At 44.8% G+C, this 25,427-nt stretch overlaps 1 protein-coding gene across 1 annotated transcript in view; it reads right to left on the bottom strand.

The window, feature by feature from the left end:
* LOC121671641 (vasoactive intestinal polypeptide receptor) overlaps nt 1–25,427 on the bottom strand; it is a 100,880-nt gene that overhangs the window by 18,603 nt on the left and 56,850 nt on the right. The window contains exons 4-8 of the mRNA XM_042043662.1: nt 23,021–23,124; nt 17,467–17,567; nt 15,344–15,476; nt 2,682–2,835; nt 288–348 (exon numbers count right to left, since the gene is read on the bottom strand). Coding sequence (XP_041899596.1) covers nt 288–348; nt 2,682–2,835; nt 15,344–15,476; nt 17,467–17,567; nt 23,021–23,124 — 553 coding nt within the window. The remainder of the gene's footprint in view (nt 1–287; nt 349–2,681; nt 2,836–15,343; nt 15,477–17,466; nt 17,568–23,020; nt 23,125–25,427) is intronic.

Below are 25,427 nucleotides of genomic sequence, written 5' to 3'. Positions count from 1 at the left end.
CTGCAGGGTGCAAAGCTCTGCTCTGAGCAGGGGGTCAACTGCAACCATCAAGGTCTGCTCACAAATTCCCTGCAAATATCCTGACCAAGGCATTGGGAAGAAAACAGGGAAAGTGTCGCTGGCCTAAAGTGACATTTCAGGGAGATCTTGGAGCATTTCCTGGTTCCTGGTGACAGGGGAGAGGTTCCACTGCTGCTGGGTTGTGGGTTCCTAAGGCTGCAGGGCTTTCCTTGACCATAAAGGCGAGCAGAATTATAAAGGAAAGATAATTGAGGGCACAGGCTTACCCAACATCGAAAAAGTAAATCCTGACAATAGTCCAGGCAGTGATGAAAACGGAGGGGGCACCTGAGCAGAGAAGAGATGGTGTTGCTGTCAGAAATCATGATCAAACGGTTATCTGATTTCATTACCAGATTATTTAAATTCTGCCTAATTTCTCAGGGCTGTTCTCCCTCGCTCTCCATCTCTCCTGAGTGACTGAGGGGATGCCTTCCCTCAGGAGTGGGAAAATGCTTCACGTTGTCAACCCAAAGAGGTAACATTGCCTTTCCCTCCCTCTGGCCATGCAAGATCAGCTCCCTGTAACTGATCCCAGCACGTTGATATTCCTGTTGCAGTGCCTAGAAAAAACTTCCAGTGGTGAAATTCAGGGAATAGGGACCACTTGAGAGTCCTACAGTGCGGACACCTGTACCTGAGGAGGTCACCACAGGCTCTCTTTAGCATCAAGGGGCAGAATTATGTGCTTCTCACACACAGGTCATGCAGCTATGTTAAATGTTTGATTTAGGACAATAAATATGAAATATCCCTGGACTCTTTTGCCCTGTAAGGGAGCCTGGAGTGCCAAGTTCACACGCAGCTGTCTGTAGTTGGCCAGGTGAAGCTGCTTCTGCTCCTCACTCCATGATCTGCCAGACTAAGGTGGTCTTGTTCCATCCTTGCGCTGGCTCTTTTCTCTGTCTCTTGTCTTTGACTGGATTTAGGTTGGAAATACTCCAGGAAGGACACGTCTCTTTGCTCTGTGTTACTCACAGATTGTCTATAGTTTATTACCAGTCATTTCCAAGTGCAACCCTACTAAAGTCAGTAAGAACTGTAATTAGCACATCCAAATTATTAATTCATGCATAATCCATTCCAGATCCATCCCTGATGCCCTTGCAAATGATGGATGACTGGAAGGCCAAAAATTCCCTCAACCACCTGCCGTGTTCTGGAATTGCCCTTCTGCTCCCAAGCAACCTCAGGACATGTTAGGAGTGCAAGAAATTTCCTGTGATTTAAATTGTTACCTTCGTGCCTTTTTCTTTAAAACCTTCCAGCTCTCCAGTGCTGAAATAAAGAATATCTAGAGCACAAGGTGAGTTTAACGAAGGTCTGACCTGATTAACTGAACAAGACCTGCTCCCATCATCCCTCCTTCTGCTCAGAGCACGGAGAATCATCTCCCTTTTGCGGTGTGAACCCGAGTGCAGCTCCTGTCAGTTTTGATGGAAGTTACTCCATGGGTAACTGATCAAATCCCGAGCCCAGGTGGATCCCTGGACAAGGCACAATTTTATTTTATCTTTTCTTCTCAAGATTCTTCCCCACTCTAATTATTTCTCAGTTTCTGCTATCAGGAGCAGGCAGTAGAAAATTATCTTCTTAGTTAAATATTAATCTTCAACTAAATGGCATAAAAGGGAAAAAGATCTCTGTTCCCTTTTTGGAGAAATAAAAGAAGTTGATCTGGTAGGATTAATTTGCATAAGTCAGCAATTCAGTTGTGAGTTACTTTGTGAAGGGCTTAATTCTTTCTTCCTTGCCATTTTTCTTATTTTATTTTGTTCTGCACATTTTATATTATTTTATTTTATTTTATTTATGATTTTGTTTCTATTTTATTGGATGTGTTTGAGACCAGATTTGTGTTAAAGCTGGAAAAATCATCAAAGCAGTGAGCAGAAGGTTATCAGCATTAGCACACAGGTGATGGGATCTCAAGGCAGCTTGCTGGCCTGAATTCAGTGTCTGGTTCAGTCCAGGAGTTCTGCCTTGCTGGGATCCATCCTTACAATTAAAGGCCAATGCATGATATCAACTTCGGGATCCCAGTCAGGATCGAAGAATTCCTCCCCAATATCTAATCTAAATCTACTCGCTTTCAGTTCAAAGCCATTCCCTGTGTCCAGTCCTTCCATCCCTCGTCCTAAGTCCCTCTCCAGCTCTCCTGGAGCCCCTTTAGGCCCTGGAAGGGTCTCTGAGGCCCCCTGGAGCCTTCTCTTCTCCAGGTGAACACCCCCAGTTCTCCCAGCCTGGCTCCAGAGCAGAGGGGCTCCAGCCCTTGGAACAGCTCCGTGACCTCCTCTGGAGTTGCTCCAACAGCTCCACCTCCTTCCAATTTTGGGCACCCCAGAGCTGGATGCATCTCTCCAGGTGGGGTCTCAGATGAGGAGAGTAGAGGGACAGAATCACCTCCCTCAACCTGCTGGTCACATTTCTTTTGATGCAGCCCAGGACACAGCTGCCTCTCATCCAGCAACAACCCTCAAATCCTTCTCAGGATTTAGGGGGGCTGGGTGCTGTATTCTACATCTCTGCCCCACCTGAGCCTTCAGGTATCTGTGCTAAATTCCTGCTAAAAATGCCACTCAGGATCCCCTCCTGGCATCCGTCGGGGAGGAGATGCGTACCCCAGCCGATTAAGATGTACCACCAGAAGTACTTCCTCTCCGAGAAGAAAGAGATGACCAGCAGGGTGTGAAGGTACAACCCCTCCACCAGCAGCCAGAAGAAGTTGGCCATGACACAGTACTGGAAGAAAACCATCATGGCCTTGCAGCCTACCTGGAAGAGAAGAAATGAACAGTGGTGAAGTGCAGGAAAGACCAAATTACCAGGAAACCTTGCTCTGGGTGTATCTTTGGGATTGCTTTGTGCAGCACCTGAACTCCTTATGGAATCAACTCCATGGTGAAAAGCCAAGTCTAAAAAAAAGTTGCTCCTCTTTAGGAAAAGAAGGACTGGGATACGTATTTTTAAAATAAAGGATAGGCAGGAGAAGCAGGGTAAGCACACAAAAGCATGCACAGCTTTTATTGCACTGGAAGGGCAGAGATTTGAAAAGGGAAGGTGAATTGTTTACCTTCAGGGAATGAGTAATTAAACACAGTGACTTGCTGTGTGGAGATTTCACTGCAGCACAGGTAATGGCAACAGTTCCCTTAGCAAAGAAATAAATAAAAAATGGAAATTTCTGACACTTTGCACCCAGTGTGTCATTGCACATCCTTGAGATGTTGACTCAGAAACTGCCCTGTTGCCTTCAGTGAGTTTGCCTGGCTGATACCCTGCACGTTCTGGGGCAAGTGTTTGCTCTCACTCCCTGGTTAGTGGCCCTTCCCTGGTGTCCTGCACATGTAGAATGCTGAATTTAGAGCCATAATTTGCACCAGTGACAAGACCCCATTTCCCTCCATGCTCCTGCTGAAAACAGTTGCTATGAAACACTGGTTAAAAGAAGAAGTGTGGAAAGTGTTTTTTCAATGCCACATGTTTTGGGAGTGTCTTTCCCCACCCTCAGCCCTCCCCTAAACCCATCAGTGTGTGACACTGGGGATGCTCACGGACTCCTGACAAACAACTTCCATGCACCTCAGCTCCCTCCTGTGAGGCAGAGCATAAACACGGACTTGCTGAGGGGTGGTGATGGGGGAAAGTGGAGGCAGAGCAGGCAGTGAACTCCTTCCAACTCAGAATATTCTGTTTGTGACTTCAGGGACCGCTGGGGAGGGAAGGTGGCACAGGGCTGAGCTGGCAAAGGCTGGGGATGCAGCAGCCTCATCCCGATGGCATCATCACACATTTGGTCTCTCCCTGATTTTGTGTGCACATGGCTCTGTGACATTGCCACCGCTCCTTCCTTCCCCCCAAAGCCTGCGTGCCTGCTTGGTGTGTCTGCAGCCAGCTGGGATCTGTGTGTGTGTCCTCAGCCCTACTGGGGCTACTGAATTCTTTTATGGTTTCACTCTTGGCCCTAATTCAGCAGCTCCCAGGTGAGACACGAGGTTTAAGGGGGAAGATTTGATGCATCTCAACCACCTGCCTGTAAAACAAGGATTTCCTTGGAGATTGTACATCAGGGGATCCCTTCTGGGTGGCTGCACTGAACTTAGGGCAGAGGCAGGAGGCTGGAGCACAGCACAAGGGACTGCAAGGCTTCACAGGACAAGGGAAGGCTGCTCACAAACAGGGCACGTGCTTTCTGCCCAGCAGAGACTCTCAGGAAGGGACTTCCAGCCCGACTTTGCAGACTATTGCTGTACAGAGAGAAAGCTGTGCTGAACCCAGGCTGCGGCAGCAGAAACTGCAGATGCAAATCCATCCCTTCTTCTCCCAGTGCTGGCAAACATTGCTTTTGTGGCAGCCTCTGGCCCTAATTCCTCCCTTAAGGTGGTGGTGGCTTGTCACAAAGCTGAGGTGGATCAGGTTAGCAGTTGGATCCGATCATTTCTGAGGTCTTTCCAACATTAATGATTCTATAGTTTTATTACTCCACGCACATGGGCAGCAGCTGGGATTTGGCAACTTCTTCTCTGAGGGACCTGTAACAGATCAATTCTTTTCTCCCTGCTGAGGGATATTTGCTTATTTGAGCAGTTCCCCACCCCTGGAATTTTCGGTTTTACCTGGAGAAAGGACATTTTTGTGCACCATTTTGAGCACATGGCAGTAACATCTTGCTGCCAGGGATCTCCTGTGGCATGGGGATGTTCTGCACTGGAACAGAGTTGGATGCACTGTCCTGTCCTTAAAATTAAATAATGGCATTTTCCCACTGCCTGGGCTTGCTGCTATTGCCTAAGTGGGTAAGTTTAAAGCAGATATTTCTATGAGAGGTGCAGTTTGATTGTTGAGGATTCCACTGAATCCTCTTCAAAGACCAACTCAGCGGCACATTTGGAAAACAGCCCTTCCTGCCTTTTGGGATACCTTATTCCGTGCAGGACTTGGTAATGGGTCTCCACCTTCCTGATTGATTAAATTCAGCCTCAGAGTGGCTGTTACAATGCTGGGGAACAAAATCCTCATGTATGTAAGATATCTTATCCTTTAGATGACAGACACGGGGCAGAGATGAGCCATTGCATCTCTAGAATTTATTTTTTTCATAAAGAGCAGACCTCACAGTGTGTCACTGTTGAAAGACTAACACAGGCTATTTTTAGGACAGACATTTTAACCAGGAGAAGATGAATTACATCACTGCTTTTTCTACTCTCTCTTCTTCCACAGGCTCATTTACAGCTTATTTCCCTGTCTTTCCTCAGTGGTCTTGCCCTGCTCATGTCCACATGAGATGTGGCATGAGATGGTTTTTCCCTTGGCTTTGTGGATGGCACATCTACCCGAGGGGCTCCTCTCTTTGGAGCTGCATCAGACATTGGCCTTTTGCTTTTCCCACAAGGATCCCCTCTCTTTCCACATGTGCTTCCAATGGCTGAACACTGGGAAGGACTCTGCCTCCAGCCAACGAGGCATTGAACTCTTGACCCCTCTTGACAAACTCTTTGACCCAAGACATTTGTGCTTCTCTTTGAATTCCTCGTAGTCAATAAGAAAATTTAATCTTGATTATTGGAGAAGTTTGCTTGAGGATGGGGCATTCCTTAGCTCAAGGGCTTTCAAGAGAAAGAGGCAAAGAGAAGGGACACAAGGGTGGGAACAAGAGGACTGAGAAATAACCCTGCCAGGCTTTCTCCTTGTGCCCAGTAGCAGTTTGTACTTTCAAGTAACGTTAGCCCTGAGAAAAACATCTTCCTCTTCATTTTTTAGGTGGATCAGCTGGTTACTACATCAATTTTTTAACCCACCTAGAAAAACACAGTTCAGATGCTGGAGGCAGTAATTAGCTCAGAGCTGAACTGCACTAAATATAATTTATCATTCTCCTCCGTGGCAAGAACTCTGCTCATTCATAACTCCTAAAGTTTGGCAGTCTGGACCAGCTGATGAATTTCTTGAGCTCAGTATGAGCGGCTTAGTTGGACAGGAATTGGTCTGAGTTTTTGAGGTTTACACACACCCAACCATGATTTATTCCTGTGAATGGAATAAAACTCCACAAAAAAAGTCAGTCAGCTCCACAGAAATGCCAACACAAGTCTCCCTTGCCTTCTTTAGTAGGGATATGGTGTGTTACAGGTTTAGGACTTGGGTTCAGGAAGGATTTAGACAAAAGAAGTACAAAGGGGCCCTTGAGTGATTGATATCCCACCTGTCACAGCTGGACTGGGAATACTGGAGTCACAACAATCCCTACCACAAGACTTGGCCTATCCCTCCCCCTGTATAGAATCATGGAATAATTTGAGCTGGAAGGGACCTTTTAAAGGTCCTACCCCTGTATGACCTGTCCTGTGCATGGACATAACTCCTGTGCAGACCCCGTGTTCCTCCCTCGTACCCATGAGTTCTGCAGCTTCCTGTGGGGTGGAAGGTTTGGGGCAGGGCACCAAGACACACTTAAGTCAGCTTAAAGATATATTTAAGACATCCCATGCAATCCTGGGCAGTGATGCAGCTCCTGGCATTATTTATGAAGTTGGGACAGTGCCTCCAGCAAAAACGTGGGCTCAGATTTACCTCAATCAACCAGGCAGGAAACCTGGAGACCTCAAAATCCCCTTTAAGGTGGTGCTGTTACCTGGGCTACCACCAGCACTGCAGGAGGAAGAGATTTACACTGAGATTCCTGCAGAAGACTGATGGAAACTCATTTTCCCAGTGACAGATTTATCTGGCACTTTTGTTTTATGTTGCCCAGAAGACACGAGCTGTGGGAAGGGCTGCTGGCTGACTCGTGCTGCATTTGCCCACAGCAATAGCTGATCTTCTCCCAGGCCTGGTCAAAGAGGCTTCCTTGATCTTATTTAAAAGCTTTTCGTAGCTCCCACTCAGGACCTGGAGAATGGGATAGCACGGGGCAGGCATCCCCTACTGTGGAGATGCTGAAATTAAGGACTTCCAGCACAGGGACTGCCCCAACCCTACATCTCCATAACTATAGTTCCACTTTAGACACTCATAATCATAATTAAATTCAGGAATCCATCAGTTTTGAGCTGTTCCCCCCTCAGCCCTTCTGTTGAGACATCCACTTTAACCAAAGTATAATGAAATCTGTAATGATGATCCAATAACCTAGTAATTTCTCTGCTTGTAAGGTTACACAACATAATTATTTCCCCATCTCGCTATCATGGCACTGGAATTCAGGTAAGTGTCAAATTCCCAATAATTTTGTAATCTAACTGCTCTGGCCATGGCTAAACAAGGCCCGTTAATTTCTGTGCATGTGGCATGGAGATGTCAGGATGGACTCGGTTTCTAAACAGGTGTTTTCAGTTTTCACCAGGTGTTTCTCTCTGCTTTTAACTTTTATTTCACAGAATCACAGAATCATTTGGTTTGGAAAAGACTTTTATTGTCATTGAGTCCAACTGTAAATCCAGCACTGTCAAGGCCACCACTAAACCACATCCCCAAGTGCCACATCTGCATCTCTTTCAAATCCCTCCAGGGATGGGGACTCCACCATCTCTCTGGGCAGCCTGTTCCAATGCTTGAGAACCCTTTTGGAGAAGAGCTTTTTTCCTTATATCCAATCTAAACCTCTTCTGGTGCAACTTGAGGCCGTTCCCTCTCCTCCTGTCCCTGTTCCCTGGCAGCAGAGCCCGACCCCCCCCGGCTGCCCCCTCCTGTCAGGGACTTGTGCAGAGCCACAAGGTTCCCCCTGAGCCTCCTTTGCTCCAGGCTGAGCCCCTTTCCCAGCTCCCTCAGCCACTCCTGGGGCTCCAGTCCCTTCCTCAGCTCCGTTCCCTTTCCTGGACACGCTCCAGCCCCTCAATGTCCTTCTTGTCCTCTCAAGTAGGGATTTTTATTGTCCTGAGCAAACTTTCACCCTACACAAGCCGAGGACAAAGCCCCTGCTGACTTCAAGTTTCATTCTGGAGGCTGAATTTGTAGTAATTTGCCATGATAGCAAAGGAAATTGTTGGCAGAAATAGAAGAGTTCCCTAGTGGGTGACTCTGTTCCTCCCAAAATGAGCTCTTGGGTCAAACCAACTTGCTGAGCCAGGAAAAAAAAGAAAGGAGAAAAGACAGTAGGAAGGGAAAGAATAAAAAAATAATTTAAAAAAGGGAAAAAAAAGAAAAAAGAAGGGGAAAAAAGAAGAAAAAGAAGAAAAGACAGAGAGGGAAAAGGGAAAAAAAGAAAAAAAAAAGAAAAAGGAAAAAGAAAAAGAAAGGGAAAAAGAGAAAGAGAAAGAGAAAGAGAAAGAGAAAGAGAAAGAGAAAGAGAAAAAGAAAGAGAAAGAGAAAAAAGAAAAAGAAAAAAGAAAAAGAAATAAAAGGAAAAAGAAAAGAAAAAGTGCTACCTTAGGCTTAGCACACTCAACCTTTTCTGTAACAACAGCAAAAAAGCAAATTAAAAACAAACAAGCCAGACTGCCTGGCAAAAAGCCATGGCTTTCCTTTCTTCTCTCAGTTTAATTGCAGTTGCACAGATTCAAACAGGTGGGCAATAAAAAAGCCCCACAAAGTTTATGTGCTATCATGAAAATGAATTGTCTTCAAATACTCAAACGAGACAACTCCTCCTAAACCACTTGGGTGCCTTTGACTCCTTTCCTCCCTCCCTCCCTATTGTGGAGTGTGAGAAGCAGGAAATTTCAAACAATAAATTGCTGCACTAGTGGGTGGCTCTGCTGGTTTTCCTGGAAGATGCACAGAAATTTAGGATGTTAAGGACTTAACAATATCTATGAATATTCAAGAAATTCTTAAAAGGCCATCCTGACAGAAGCGAAGTGGCTCATGATGGAAGCACGTAGACTTCAGTTTGAAAGTCTCTGTTAAAGCAATTTCTCATCTATCAGGACTTAGGACAAATAAAACCTTCATGGGAATAATAATTTTATGTCTTGATGATGGACCCTTCAGAGGCTTCAGCTCTAAGAATATACTTTTAAAAGTACAGACAGATCAGTTTAACTGGATTTATGGCCATTGTCTGTCTCAGGCACAGGGAGAAGAGGTCCCAAACCCACATTTTCCCTGTTAACTTCCTGCTCTGCACCAATAGCAGCCCAGAAACATTATGCAAGTGCATTCTTAACCCTTGGCAGTGGCAAATTAATTCAATTTATCTTAACCTGCTTTCCTCCAGGTCCCAATCCATTACATTTTCATGCACCCCTCATTGCCCCAAGAGCATGCCCTGGAATACTTGCTCCATGCTAGCTGTCACTGGGCAGTTTATGAAGCCACTATAACCTGGATTTGTGTCTGGGCTCGTGGATTTGTTACCACTTCATAAAACAGAAATGCCATTCCCAGATGGATGAGCTGGGCTGTGCAGCCTGACCCAGGTACACACACTGTGCCTCAGCCAGGTAAGGCTTTCCTGCTGCCATCAATACTGTGGAACAATGGACACATCAGGAAGAAGCTTTTGGATCAATTTCTATCTCTTTCCTGTGCCTCTTCCACCTGCAACAAGGCTGGGCCATTAACAAACCTGGATGGAATATTATTTCCCTGGTTAGAGAATTATTTCTGCAGAAACAGCTCAATCCATATGAAATCCAAAGTCCCAAGAGATAAACTTGGCTTTTCTCTGTGCTTTCACCTCCTCAGCGCCAGCTGAAAGCCAGCTGAAAATGACAAGGCACTTATTGAAACAGAATCCCAGAATGGTTTGGGTTGGAAAGGACCTTAGAGCTCACCCAGTTCCACCCCCTGCCATGGGCAGGGACACCTGCCACTATCCCAGGTAGCTCCAAGCCCCATCCAACCTGGCCTTGGACACTTCCAGGGATGAGGTGAGGATTTGCAAGGAGGTTATATGAGACAGCCTCTATTTCATGTGCAAAGCACGGCAGGGGCAGATCCTGCACTAATTAAAATAAATGGAGTTGCAGCAGTGAATTTGGTATGAAAATAAATGGAGCTGCACCATTAAATTCTGCATTAAAATAAATGGAGCTGCACCAATTTACACCAACAAAAAATGGGGTGCACATAACTGCACTTCATGCCTTGCCCACTTCCCATGCAGGCTTCCTCAAATCCAGCACTGTCCTGTTGGATTCAGGAAGAAACTCTTAGGTCTGCTTTCCCTCACTCGAGAAGCAACTTTAAGCCCCATGACTGTGATCCTCAAGGCTATTTAAGAATTTCTCTTTGCTGGTTTTAACAGGGGTTATGTACGTGTCAGTCTTTGAAGGACTCAGCCTTTCTATTTTGTCTCTTAGGAATTCTTGTTTGACTTTTGGGACCCATCCTGTGAGTATTTCTGAGGTGCTGATTAGCTCTGGCTGGTCTAACCTGGGTGTCAGATGACTCAGAGTTGAGTTTAGACTTAAAAATAGAATTATCTTGGTAAATGGGTTAAACTGTGCCTATTTTGTGCTCATCAATCACAGGATAATGGCACTTCTGAGCACATCTTCAGTGATAAGCCAAGCCAACCACAAGGCAGAAACTAAAAAGAGAAGGTGATTGGAGTTTTAATAAAGCCCATCCTCACACTTTTCCCATTTTCCCTCTTTTTTGGCAACTGCTGTGTGTTAAGGTGCCAGCCCATGATGGTGGCACTGCTCTGTCCAGGATTCTGGAGTCACTCAAGTAAAGAAAATTCCTGCTCCAGAGCTCTGCCAGAGTCTGACTTTCTGCCTTCATTCCTGGGTTATTTCCAGGATGCCTCCATTCCTTCCCCCTGCTTTCTTCCTGTTGTTTTGTGTGATTTACAGGAGCTTTCTCTAGGGCTTGTTTTGTGGTTTTTTTCCCTTTTTTTTTCCTTTGCTTTTTTCCCTTTCCTTCTGTTTTGCTGTAAACTTTAGATTGTAGCAGTGATCATCAGATATCACCCAAGGAAACAACTGACTCCCTAATATTTGTTTTGCTTTAACACAAGTGCATAAAAAGGCTTCTACTCTTTCATTTCTCCATCATCCTGTGTATCGTGGTGCTCCCACACGGATCTGAGCAGCCTCACTGCTGGAAATGAAAATGTATCTGTCATTAACTTCCATAAATAAAGTTTTTTAGGGGGCTGTCGCCTGTTATCAGTTTGTCCTGAGGGAATTAATGTGAAAAAACCATAATTTTCCACTCTGAAAATATGAGGTATGTGTGTAAATTCTCAACTGCTGAACTCCCACTCTCCTTTGGAAAGAATAAATTTTTTGTTGGAATTTTTTGTCTTACTGGAATAATACAAAAGGAAAAAGATAAATGTGATCTCCCTTGGCTGAATCTTCAGCAAGGGCAAATTTGAAGAGCTCAGAAAAAAAGCCAGCCTGAATTTAATCTGTAGAACCTGATCTTTGTTTACAGCAAACTGTTGGCTTTGTCTTCAGCGAGGCTGGAAATGTAAGTGGTTCATCATTATTATGCCATCCAGATATGGCAGTAATGAAACTATATCAAAACCTATCCATAAACCCACAAAAAATTAATTGAAATGACAACTGAAGTGTTCAGTTCAATCCTTCTACCACATTTGTTGTTTTGACTTGTTGTTTTTTACAGGGTGTTCCCCAGGGAGAGAAGGAAAGGGGAAGAAAAAATTGTGGGAATGCCAAGAGGGAAGGGCACTAAATCTATGGAAACCAGTGTGAAAAACTAAAACTCCTACGGAGGCCTCTTGAGTCTGGAAGTGAAAAAAAACCAAAAACAAACCAGGAAAAATGAAGGCAAATCCAGGCTGGAAAATGGTGCGATTTTTCACACACCACGAACAATTTGCAGAGGTAACAAAGGCACGTGCAGAGAGTTTTCTGTCAGAAGTGATCGATTACTGAGGCAGAACACAACCTGAATGAGTCAAACCCAATAGATATTGAAGGAGTCTGAGTGGGTGGTTCCACAGAGCCCTCTGAGCCTGATCATCTCGACACCCAAGTGCTTAAAGCCCCGACTGACAAACACACTCGAGCAGGTGCCTGTTTTTAATCAATATAAGCCAATAGGATGATTCAGTTACACATAATTACAACAAAAAAGCTACATAAATACTTTATGAGAGAGAGGGAGAAAGTGGATTTGGCCTACTCATGGTACCTTGAGCAATAGGCTGCGTCTGTGCGTGGCCATCCCACCCTCTGCTGTTCGTATCCCTCTAGAAAATTCAAGGTCCCTGCGGTGTTTTGTTTCTTTACTGGAAAATCCCACCAAAAATCCACTTTTGGAAGAGGTCAGTCTAAGGATTGTCCATGAGCCAAGTGACCAACATTGTGCCCAGAAACCAGTCTGATAGATTTGGACACCTGGGAAGAGGAGAGGGAGTGAGGGACATTTGCAAAGCCACCGGTGCTGAGTTTCCTTGGTGTGGGACAAGGGGCCTTGTGCAGGTCCTGGGTTTAAAGATCATTTAAACCTGGTGCATTTAGCCATAAAAACAAGCCCTGCTTGTCAGCTCGGGGTTTCTGCCCAATGAAAACAGGCTGATTTTTTCCCCCAAGCAACAAGACTTTTCTTTTCCCCCAGGAATGAGTTTATCCATAAAGTAGGACCAAGGAACTCAAGGAGGCTACGGATGTCACACATCACTCTGCAAACATCCCCAGTGCTGGCTCACACCATGACTCAGCGATGCTCATCACATATATTTTAGCTGCACTGGCCCTGAAATGCTTACAGCCACATTCTCAGGCACTGTGGCCCATAGAAATAATCAATAAATTAATTTTTCTGGGTGTTTGTTCAAGTTGAACTCAATGGCAATCCAAAACTATAAAATGCTGCAGAGTTAACACCACACCTGAAGTGTCCCAAACTAGGTAAAATGAAGTAAAAATGCAGTAAAGCGCATTAAAAAGTGTTTTTTTTTTTTTTTTTTTAATTACATATACATCTTCATGTCTTGGAGTTCCTACTTGATTGAAGCATTGACACATTTGTTGGTGGAGAGCTTAACGTATTTTTGTGTGGCTGGAGCACAAAACATAACTTAAAGTCTTCTTACTGCAGCAGGTAATATCAAATTGGGGAGTTTGGTGCCTTCATCAGAAATGCTGGGAGAGGTTTCTATTCATTTGGATTTTACAGCCCTAAATGTGTTCTGGAAGGGGGGTGTCTTTATCCTTTCATTCCCTAAAGGAACTAAGTGTGGTACTTTTTCTTCTAATGAAACACTTTTATTGCTTTGGGTTTGCCCTGATCTAAACCAGCCCAGCAGTGAGAGCATTGAACAAATTGTTTGTTCAAATCTCTCCTCAGACGGAATGAGCTCAAGGCCACATCCAGCCATTACACACAGAACCCTCAGTGAATTGTGTATAAAATCCTCAGTATATGAATTAGTACCAGGTCTCCCAAGTCAAGCTTTATCCTGCAAGTTCAAAGCACAATCTTAACTTAAGCCAAGCTCACCCAACCCAATCAATGCCACAGGAACACAACGGATTTTACAACAATTTCTCCTAATGGATGAATGTTAGGAGAGGCATTTCTGTCATTATTTATAGACTGTGACCTGAAAGGTTGTCCAAAATGCTGGCTCAAAACTGGTGCAGATTTTGCAAAGGGTATGCTCAGTGTAATGTGCTGGAGACAGATTTGTTCCACATAATTTTATAGCCATTATGTATCATCCAGCCATTCACCCTCAGCTGGCAATTAACTCAAAAATCTTCTGATGGGGAGAAGCTGTTTTAAATGTTTCAGCCATGTAGCGTGATGGCTTCTGGGAGCTGTGGCTTCTGCAGGAAAACTCCTGTATTTACACCCAGAAGTGTTTCTGGATGGATGAGAAGCAAACACTTCTCACTCAGCTCTCTGCAACTGTGCCTCAGTCCTGACCCACTGCAAACTCCCACAGGGATGAGAGGCTGGTTCAAACTCCACAGCCTGTCCTGTCGTGGCTCATCTGCCAACTGGCATTGACAATTATCGCTGGCAATTTTTCATTCCAGTTTCCATGGCTTTCTACCCATTCATGGACCTTCACAAGAAAATCCCATTCCAAGAATACCGATCCTGGTAAATCAGGGAGAGGAAGAAACACACAGGGACATTCCAAAGGGAACGGATCATGCTGCACACAGTTCTTGGGAAAAGCTGAGAGTAGGCTGCTCTGTGTTTCAACTGGGAAATGCTCAAGCAGAAAGGTCCTTTTAACAGCAGGGACAGAACTCAGGATACAAGAAAGCCAGCAAGCAAGGAAGAAATTGGGTGGATGGAAAAGGGAATCTTTTTTCTGGTGCTGTATGACATAAAAAACAGGTCCAGAGGGATCTGCTGGAGTGCTGTGCCCAGTCCCCTGCTATTATCAACAAGCAGCTCATCTGATGTTCTGAATTTACTATGGAGGGTTCCTGTTTTTCTTTTTTTTTTCCTGGATAACTTCTGATCACATCTCTTCATTCTGGTGATTTCAATTTCCTGCCTAAATTTATTAATGACTGGTGTCCTCTTACGTCAATGTGGCCTTTAGATAAACAGCCCTTCTCCCTCCTTAATGTTTGCTCCAGCTGATAACACTGAGTTTGAAAGGGAAAAAAATAACCCAACTCCTTTATTCCCTTTATTTATCATCCCAGTAGGGAAATCTCACAGTTGCAGACAGTGAGCGTGGGATACTGATTCAGATGAAAAATGGATGATGATGTCTGCACATGGCTTTGCTGCCTGAACTCCTGCAGGGATCTGGTCACTGGAGCCCAGAGAGTCACCCACATGCAGGTGCCTTCTCCCAAAGGATTGAACAGCCCTCCAGACTCCAGGGAACAGATTCATCAGAGCCCCACTGACTATGGACACACTTTACACACATAACTCTTGGGGGTATTCACCCCATAGATAATGAAAATTAGTTATGTGAATTTGGGTCTGACTCCCGTCCTCACTGAAGGAAAAGGTTTTATTGAATCCCTAAACACAAGTCTCCTTTGACCAGGATATCCAAGAAACTAGCACATGGCTGGGAGATGGACACGGGACTGAGAGGAACCCCAAAATCATGTAGAATTGTGAGTTTCACCTGATAAAACCCTTAAGGTTTAAAAAGACCTGTATGACCATCAAGTCCAACCCCAGAAGGGACCAGATATAAAATATAACTATAAATATAAATATAAATATACACATTTTGTACTCTGATAATCAAATTATTCCTTCTCCATATAAATCAAATGGCAGCAATCATGGATTTTTTTTCCTTCCAAACTAGAAAAAGATTTGAAATCCTCCCAAAGTACTGCCTCACATGCACTTGCAAGGTAATTTTTGGTGCATTGCTTAAGAGGTGCCACAAAATGAGGTGGAAATTTCAGTGTGCAAGGCTACTTACTGAACTCACAAAGCAGTGCTCGGACTCCCCACTTTCAAACAGGATGACATCCTTTATGAAGACTGCGATGGCTCTCATGATGAAGGACATGAAGAGATGCATGTGAATGTAATTTCGAGTACAGTGTAGTTTTCTGTTGGGAAGAAATGAAACACTTCTGAATAGAAAATCTTCTCAAAAGCATTTTTATATTTACGCGTTTCTTCTGCCACGATATAGAGTAACAATTAAACATTAGAACTCCTGAGACAGGCTCTGGTCCGGTGAACATCGCCACAAATCCACTTAAGCCTCTTTAAATCCACATAACGTGGCAATCCACATATCTGCAGCAGTGCTGCTGCTTTTTCAATCCTCAGAAAAACAGGGCAAAATACAGAATGACAGAAAACAAGTCCATCCTGCTGCTCTCCACTGGAAAAGAAAGGTTTTTGACTGAGCAGACTGTGCTCGTGATAAAGGGCTGTTTTCTACAGAATGTTTCTGCTGCAATAATTCTTTTCAAAGTGAAACGTCTCTTCAAGGAGGCAAAAAAATTCTTAGCACCTGTTGCCAGAATTAACACATATTACAGGATTTCTGGAGCAATATGAACTATATTTTCACTTAAAAATTACTGGTTGTTAATGATACTGAGAACTACCACCAGGGTTTTTCTATCCCTTGCCTGCTCATATTTTAAAGACGAGTTCTCATCAAGTAGGAGATTTTTTTTCCAAGTGAAACTTTACATCAGCTAAAGTGAAAGGCTTAATAGTCTGGAAATGGGTACTTTGTACAGACACCAGAACCACGCCAGACCTCACTCAGCAACGTAATCAAATTACCACCTCTTAACGAGCCAGTGTGCACTGGCAGAGGTTGCGCTCCTAATCTCCGATGATGGCAAGATAATGGGGCTGAGCCGAGTCCTCTGTGCTTGCAGGCAAAGGCAAGTCAAGTTAAGCTGTTTCCCATGAAGGAAGAGCAGGATCCTCAAGGGTTTCACCAGCTTGGCTGGCACCTTGTACCTTGTGGACGTCACTTGCATGTGTGTCTGATTGATTCCTCCCTTGTGAGAGGAGTGGAGAGAGCACGTGGGAGGAGAAGTGCAAAGTTCCTGAAGGGTGAGGCCAGTCTTGGTGTGAGAGTTACCCTAGAAAATGTGCTCTGTCCCTACACGAGGAGATGGAACCACATCCAAAGGATTTTTCCGTCTCACAGAGGTCTGCTTTTTGCTGTTCTCCCTTTACATATATGAATTTATAATACGAGATTGCACATATGCAGACTTCTTCATGGGAGGCACCCAAATTTAGATGCCTGAATCTATTACAAACAATAGAGAGCAAAAATTAATCCATTTGCTGCAATCTGGGATTCTAATGCCATTTGATGAGCTGTAGAGCATCTGCCCACCCATCCATGAGGGCCTAGGTCTCCTGAAGGCTCTGCATCATATCTGCCACCCTTGTGCTCATCTCAAGGACACCAGCAAGTCTCAAATGGCTCTGGGTGTCTCTGTCTTGCCATAGAGCAGCAGCAGGAAGTGTTTTTGGAAAGGACTTTGGGAGGAAACAGGTTGCCCAGAGAAACTGGGGATGTCCCATCCCTGGAAGTGTCCAAATCCAGGTTGGATGGGTTTTGGAGCAACCTGGGATAGCGGAAGGTGTCCCTGCCCAAGGCAAGGGGTGGAACTGGATGGACTTTAAGGTCCCTTCCAAACCAAACCATTCTGGGATTTTGTGATCCTGGATATTTTTGGATGCAATTTTGGGTACCATTTTGAATGCCTACTTTAAGTAGAAGTTCCATGGCATCCATACACACCAATCTGACTAGGACTGTCTGGACTGTAACAGGTTTATGGGGTAAATGGCCTTTAACAGAGATCCATCATGCAACAATCTACCTTTAGTGAGATGAATCCACCTAAATAATTGCATTTGGGTTACAATTCTCACACAAAGGCCACAAATCACACACCAAAGCACAGTGAGACTGAAAGATGGAGGAACTTCCCTATCCAACGCAGATTGACAGAAATCTTGGGCACTCATGGCCTGTAACACTCATGGCCTGTACAGGCTGTAAGTTACCAGCCTTTGAGTCATCCCTGTGCCTTTTTCTGCTTGTGGTCTTACCTGAAGAGACACAGAATGATCATGGCAGCCGTGAGGGCAATGAGGGATAAGGTGTGTCCGATGGTGTAGCCGGTCTTGACTGTTCCGTAGAACGCCGTTTGCTGGTGTGAAAGAAAGAAAACAGGGCTTTCAAAGAGGTCTAAAATGCACTCCTAAACACAGCATCACTGACTGCTGGCACAAGGAAATCATCCTTCTCTGTTCTCTTAAAACACCTCCAACTCCTTCACCCTTTAAAATCCCATCCAGTAGCGCACGTGACTCAGACACCGCCGGTGTGAGTGAGGAGGACGCGTCTGGATGCAGCAGAGCTTGGACCACTCCAGACCCAGGTTAGAGCTACTCGGGGGAAAGAGTCCTGCTGGAAGGAGGCTGATTTGACACCTGCAGAGACAGCTACAGCCCAAAGCCTCGTGGAACAGGAGTGACTGGTGTTCAGCTTAAGAGGGCATGACACTGCGTCTGACGTGGTGAATACTGTGAGACTCATTTTATTGAGGAGGTGTGAGGGCAGAACTGTCTGGGAAATTGTTTTGCTTTTGTGGAATTTACACTGTGTTTAGGCATGTAAAAACTTGAGACCTTCTCACTGTTAACTCAGAAATATGTGTTGAGTTGGATATCGGTTCATGGTTTTTCTCTTTGACAGCACACAGAGGGAATCTGAGCGTGGGGCACCACAGGGCTTGGATTCAACTTGGAATCCTAGTCTAAATAAAACAGGCAAAGAAGCTCTCCAAGGCTCTCTAGCAACACTCTAAATCTATAGATTTTGATTTTCAGCTTTAAAAAAAAAGGACAAAAAAACCAAAAGGTAAAAGTATTTAGAAATTTATCTAATCAATTAAAAAAACCCTAAGTTTTTATGAGAATCTAACTCAGTTTATGGAATTTTTTTTTTCCAGCTCTTGATTGGCCCTCCTCTGCCCTCCTTGTCACCATCTTCTATAAACAACCCAAACAACCAAAACCACAAAGAGCAGGCTAGACAGAAAATCTAAACCAAACCTTGTTTGGAGAAATACTTTTCCATAACATTGAGAGTTGACATTTTAATGTGCTATTTTCACAGGCTTTGGCAAGTATTTGGTGCTTTACAGAACAAGTGAGGCTGGGATGAGCTGCAATCCTTTAGCATTTGCACAAGGCAGGTTGGAGGGGTGTTAAAACAAGAGAGTTTTCAGAGATAACACTGATCATATCTTCAACCACACATCTCAGAGGTGTTTAAAGCACCATATCTTTAAAGCCCCACTCAGTGAACCCACATGACTGAGAGCTTTGGGTCACTCTGAATAGATAATTCAAGGGTTTCAGGACATTTTATCTGCCTGGTCTTGCCCAGATAAAGCCAGGAGGCTGCTGTGGTGATGAACTCACCCTGTTTGATGTGGTCACAGCTGAGCCTTGCTCACCTGCACGGCAGGGAGGGACTTGCACTGCAGTAGGGAACAGGAGAGGTTGCTCCTTTCCACCCCACCGGCTTGCAGATTCCACCCAAAACTACCAAATATAGAATCCTAGAATGGTTTGGGTTGGAAGGGACCCTCTGCCATGGACAGGGACACCTGCCACTATCCCAGGCTGCTCCAAGTCCCATCCAACCTGGCCTTGGACACTTCCAGGGATCCAGGGGCAGCCACAGCTTCTCTGGGCACTCTGTGCCAGGGCCTCCCCATCCTCACAGCAAAAAACTTCCTCCTAATATCCCATCTAAATCTACTCTCTGTCAGTTTGAAGCTATTTCCCCTTGTCCTGTCAACTCCAGACCCTTGTAAAAAGCCCCTCCCTGTCTCCCTTGTCAGCTCCCTTCAGGTCCTGCAAGGCCACAATGAGGTCACCCCTAAGCCTTCTCTTCTTCAAGCTGAACATTCCCAGCTCTCTCAGCCTTTCCTCCCAGCAGAGCTGCTCCATCTCTCAGATCATCCTGATGCCTCCTCTGGGCTCTCTCCAGCAGCTCCAGGTCCTCCCATGCTGGGCCCCAGGGCTGGGGCAGCTCTGCAGGTGGGGCCTCACCTGAGGGGTGCAGAGGGGCAGAATCCCCCCTTTCCCTGCTGCTCAGGCCATGGGATCAGCCCAAGATACAATTGGATTTCTGGGCTGCACGTGCACATGGTCAGTGCATGTCCAGCCTCTAATCCACCAGCACCCCCAAGATGAAGTCTTCTTTCCGGCTTTCCTGGAGTTTGGGATCCCAAAGGCAGCTCTGACTTTTCTAACAAGAGCAGTCAACCTCGCTCATGTTGATTTCATCTTTCTCTATTATCTCTATTTTTGATGGCACCAGAGCAGGAATGTTCCAGGAAAGACCTGGCCAGCAGAAGGAGGGAGCTCGTGATAGGGGACTGTGGGAGGAAGAGGTTGTCCCACACTTTATTTAGGAGAGCAGAGAAAAGCAGGTCTTCTGCTTCTTTGAGTTATTCCCAGGAGCAAGTTATGCACAGAAAGTTCCTGGTGTTATTCAACAACCAATTCCCCCCATATTTTGTGGTGACTAATCCTTCTTGTGTAGACAGAGAGAGGGTTCTGCATTCAGCTTTAATGCAGGATGTGGGGTCACCTCTGTTCTGGAAACAGCACATAATGACTTCTCACTCTTCATTGCACTTGCTAATGACAATTGGTTCCTATTTTAGAGATATCAAAGCAGAGAATTTGACCCAAGATCATAAATGGAATTGAAATTTCACTCAGGGTCCAGATTATAAAATATTCTTATTAGAAAAGAGAGGGGTGTAGATAAGTGAAGGCAATGCATGCCAGCATGCCTGGACTCTAACTGCAGACCCTGACTGATTTACAGGATGAAATCAGGCAACTTCATCATTGTCTCTCTGACTTCTTAAAGCTTCTGCTTAATTTCACAGGAGTGTGATAATAACAATTATTTGAGGTAGGTGCTAAACCAAGATTAACTGAGTTTTATTTTCCCTGGTTTCTCTTCAGTAACCTCAGCATTTGTCCCTTGGTGTCTTGGTTGACAGTGGGAAACATTTACATTTTTGAGAGAAAAAGAAGAGAAATACTGATATAAAGTCTTTCAGAAACCAAATGTGTTTGGGGTTCATGTCATCCAGCCCAAAGTCATTGGGGTTCGCTCGAGAGTAAATGAAAAGAGATCCCTTTGGAGAGAAGACTGGGCTGAACTGACCTCTGGAGGTGTCTCTTTATTTCACCATTTCAGGCAGAACCTACAGAGACACTGGGGTGGCTCCTCTGAGCAGGTGGAAGCACACCAGGGAGAAGAGCGTCACATCTGATGGGGGACCAGCAAAATAACCCCACTCCCCATTTGCTGATGCACCACTTGTAAAGGTCAGCTTGGAGAAGGGATCATTATCACTGCATGGATCCCAAGAGCAGCACTTTGGTGCCTGCATCATCAGCTGCTTAGGGACTGCCAGAATTCACAGCTAAAACCTTACACACTGCCTTTATTTATTTTTCATATTTTTCTTCTTGTTCCTGACTTGAGACCAAAAGTTCATGAAGTGTTTTGCTCCTGGAAGCTTATCAGTCTTTCCTGGACCTCATGTCCTCTACAGCCAGCTGGTTTTTTTCTATTCCCTTTACTTCTTGCTCCCCAAACTCACAGCCAATTCAACAACAAAAAACCAAAAATCTTTTCTTTTTCACGGGCGACTACTGCATGTTCACCCCCCTCAGCCACCTTTCACACAAATTGGACTTTAACAGCAGGACAAAACTGTGGAAATCAGGGGAAAATAATTAAGAAAGAATTAAAAGAACACAATACAGGTTCTCCTGGTAACGCGGCACTCTGGCAACGCTGCAATCCATTGGGTGGCCAGAACAAGTCCCAGGAATTCCCAAATCCCCTGTGCAGCAGGAACACAAACCAGAGCTCTGGATGGGGGTACTTCCATAGCAGAGCTGGAACAATGGCTTTTGCAACCCCACAGCTCAGCCTGAGGAATGGACACTTGAGGATGTGAAGTGCTGGCTGACCTTGAAGGCAGACTAGAGCTCTCTTCAGCAGAGCCCTGAAATTCTTTGTGCCCCTCTCCCTTTGCTATTTTCTGTTTTCTTTCACACTTAGAGCTGGCTCAGTTCTGCTCTGATCCCCTGTTAACTCTCTGAGTGCCTTGGCAGTGCGTGACCATGCACAGAAACCTCTCAGCATACAAGTCACAGAATCCCAGAATGGATTGAGTTGGAAGGGACCCAAAAGATCACCTCATTCCAACCCCTGCCATGGGCAGGGACACCTTCCACCCAGGTTGCTCCAAGCCCCATCCAGCCTGGCCTGGACACTGCCAGGGATCCAGGGCAGCCACAGCTTCTCTGGGCACCCTGTGCCAGGGCTTCCCCATCCTCACAGGAGGAATTTCTTTCCAATATCCCATCTAACCCTGCCCTTCTTCAGCTTAACACCATTCCCTTGTCCCATCACTCCATGCCCATGTGAAAAATCCCTCTCCAGCCTTTTTGTAAGCCCCCTCTAAATACTGGAAATAAATATTGATTCATTATTTAGATTCCAATGTCCAACTTTCAGTAACACTGATGTATGTCTTAAACAACAGCAACAACAAAAAGCACGGGCAGAGGTTTAATATAAACACAGTAACCTATTATATAAAAATATAAGCACTGCAACATGTGACTGTAGTGAAATAAAATTCTTTTCTAGCATAAGCTTTTTCTTGTTGACTGTGGGACTGCTGCAGGTGATTAGTTTAGATTAGATGCTGAACTTTGACTTACGTGAGGTGAATCTTGCTTTTAACATTTGTCATCCTCTTTAGACTTTACCCTTCATATCTCAGCATGCAGCAAACCAGTAACAGATTCCTTCCTGTGTAATGACAACACTCTGTAAAGCTAATTAGCTAATTATACATTGCTCAGCGATTGCTAATTTATACACAAACAAAATCCCAGAGAGCTTGCGGATTTCCTTCCAAAATTTAGCAAAATTTCACGAAAATGTGTGTTCCCTACAGTGGTCTAGATATTTAGCTGGTTGGGATCTGCAGAGCAGCACTGATGGCAAGTAGGTCATATAATTTTTATGCCTTTAGAGCTTTTGATGCTTATGTTGCCATAGAAAGACTGGAATCACCATATCTACTTAAGGACAAATATAAATCTGGAGGGCTTGTTTCAAAGTGTACTGTGGAAAATCAAACACCTGAAGTTATGTGTGGGCATCACACAGGCAATGGTCTGATCTTCTCAGTTCCTGACATCCTGGAAATTTTGCATGTCCCATCCCTGGAAGTGTTCAAGGCCAGGTTTGGAACAACCTGGTCTAGTGGAAGGTGTCCCTGCCCATGGCAGGAGGTGGAATGAGATGATCCTTAAGGTCCCCTCCATCCCAAGTCATTCCATAATTCTATGATCTGTGACACCAAAGGGAAGATTGTTTCCTTGACCAAACATTTGAACTCTGCTTCCAAGGATCCCCAGGAGGACTTTTCCCTCTTGAGGAATCAGAGTGGAAATGGAAAAAATTGGGCATGGGGAGATGCTATGATTCTGGTGTTGATCCCTGTTAAATCTTGATGTTCACCCATGCAGGTTTACAAACCTCCTCCCCTGGAGTGCTGTTGGAATCGTATCCACAAGCTACGGTGTAGGGTGCAGGGTACACATCCGACCAGCCCTGGCTTGTACAATTCCTGGTCACATTCCCTGCAGGAAAAGAGAAAACAATGACTTAAAAAGAAACCTGCAGCTTGCTGTTAAACCAACTTCTGCCTTTTGGGGTACAAATGCCAGAGCACAATTCTTGTAACATTTAGAATAAAACTCTCAGACTTTTCCCCTGTTATTAATTTTTCATATTACACGCAACTCATAAATGGGAGGCACCCATTGTGTTTTAAAGTCCAGGCTTCAATAAAAAAGTACATTTTAATACAGAGGTGCACACAAAACATCTCTTCTAGTGGTACCATAACACCAGTTGCATGCAGACTTTTGGTTGCTAGCACTGCACCAATATAGTTTGAGTGTTTTGTTGCCACATTGCCTTTGGTTCTGGAAAATTTTTGCCTGACCAGAGCAGTGAAGTATTTATGCTTTTCACTCTGCCTGTGAGCAGCCAGGACAGGGATAGATAAAATGCTCCTTTCACAGTATGCAGATAAGGTTGGAGGTCTGGGAACTAAATCCAGTTCTCCACACCCAGACCTTGCCCACAACTGAGCCCTGATCAGATGTGATTCCTGGGAAATGTACTGCTCTTGTTTGAGAATAAAGCACTTCAACATTTGGCTGTGAAGGGAGAAAAACCACACACTGACAACCGGTATTGCCTGTTTTAACTTGTATACTCCAGGGCAAGAAGATTTCCTGGACTGTCCAGCTTGCTGAGTGCCTGGGGCCTCTGACCAGCTAAAAAGAGCTTTAATTAACCCAAGGACATCTCCCTCCTTCAGCCAAAGCTGTCAAAACTGAAGTGCATGTGGCTCTTTGGTACTCAGAACTGCCTGATCCATCCAGGATTGTAAGTGCAAAGCACTTCTCACTTGGTAAAATACCTCTGCTTCCTGTCCCAGCTGGACCTCAAACCCACATTGGCTTAATCCAACAAAAGGAGGAGACACCAGCACTCAGGATAAGCCTTACCCCAAGAGGTTTGTGGCCTAAAAGACCAAGAAATGGGTTTTTCAAGGCATAACGAAGCAGAAATACACCCAACAGCACACTGTGAATTCCCCCAGCACCTTCTGTGACCACAAATCCCTGCCATGCCCACCTCACACAGATCCCATTACTGGGGCATTCCACTGGTGCCATTCATTGCACGAAACTGGAAAACTGCTCAATACACCTGAATGAACAAACAGCAGCCAAACCTCGCTTCTTATGGTGAAAAATGACACCAGTGAAACTCAAAGAGCTTTGCAAACCGTTCCAACAATGGAGTTCTTTGCACACAAGAGCACGAAAACTCTGGCAAACCGGAGCAAATCAGTTACGCAGCTGTGAGTCACGAAAATATTCGAGTATCACCTCCAGCAATTTCTGACACCTGAGTCACCTGAACGCCTTCCCAGCCACGGGCCTGCTCTGCACTGGAATCAGCAGCACACAATCCCCTGCCTGAAGGCACTTCTTGAATCCCTGTGACAGATGGCTTTCGACCCTAAAGCTTGCTCCTTTAATCTGTCTTTGCAACAGATCTGAATCCGGGAGGGCTCTCGAAGGTGCCTTTGTTCAGCACAGCTCCGTGGGCTGCTGCTCCCAGGCTTTCCCTGCATGGCCACTGTTTGCAGTTCTGTTCACCAGGGTTCATATTGGGATCATAAGGGGTCTTGTGCAAACAAATCAAGGACATGACTGCTCAGCGCTTTCAGGTTTTTGGAGGTGTTATGCAATTTCTGTTAGTTCTTCTTCGTTACAATGGATCCCATTATCTGGACTTCATTGCTTCCCATTTCCTGCTCAAAACTCCTCCTCTCTCTTTGGGCCTGGCTTTAGATTTCATTGCGGTTTTGATTCTTTGTTTCTTATTCTCAGTGAGCTAAGGCGTGCTTCTTGCAGCTTAATTTTCTCCTATTTCTTCTTTTTAATTGCACTTCCTCCCAATTTTATGATTATTTTATAATTCTCACCACTCTCAATACTTTCAAAAATTTTCCCAATGCTTTAGCAGATGTGGGGACCAAGGTAGAGGGAAGAACAATGACAAAGCATCAGTGGGATTAAAAAATAATAATGAAAATTACTCTGATTTTAGGGAAACTCTCTTCCCAGAGAAGTTTTTCTACGGTTCTTTGCTCCTCGTGTCCAAATTCACACACATGGTGTAATACAAGACATTTTTCTAACAACTCACATATTCACCTGATGTCTAAGAGGTACAAAAAGTGCAAGGTTAGACAACAAAGATTTTATCACACCACAATTTTGACTCGAGCGATGGATGATGTCTCTCCTGAGACCATACAACATTTCTATTTTCTACTATTTAAAATATTAATTTCTGT

Source organism: Corvus kubaryi, unplaced genomic scaffold, assembly GCF_017639235.1.
Source record: "Corvus kubaryi isolate FWS band 111438036 unplaced genomic scaffold, C.kubaryi_AGA036_p1.0 37398, whole genome shotgun sequence".
NCBI lineage: Eukaryota > Metazoa > Chordata > Aves > Passeriformes > Corvidae > Corvus > Corvus kubaryi.
This window is presented reverse-complemented; position numbering and strand designations above follow the sequence as displayed.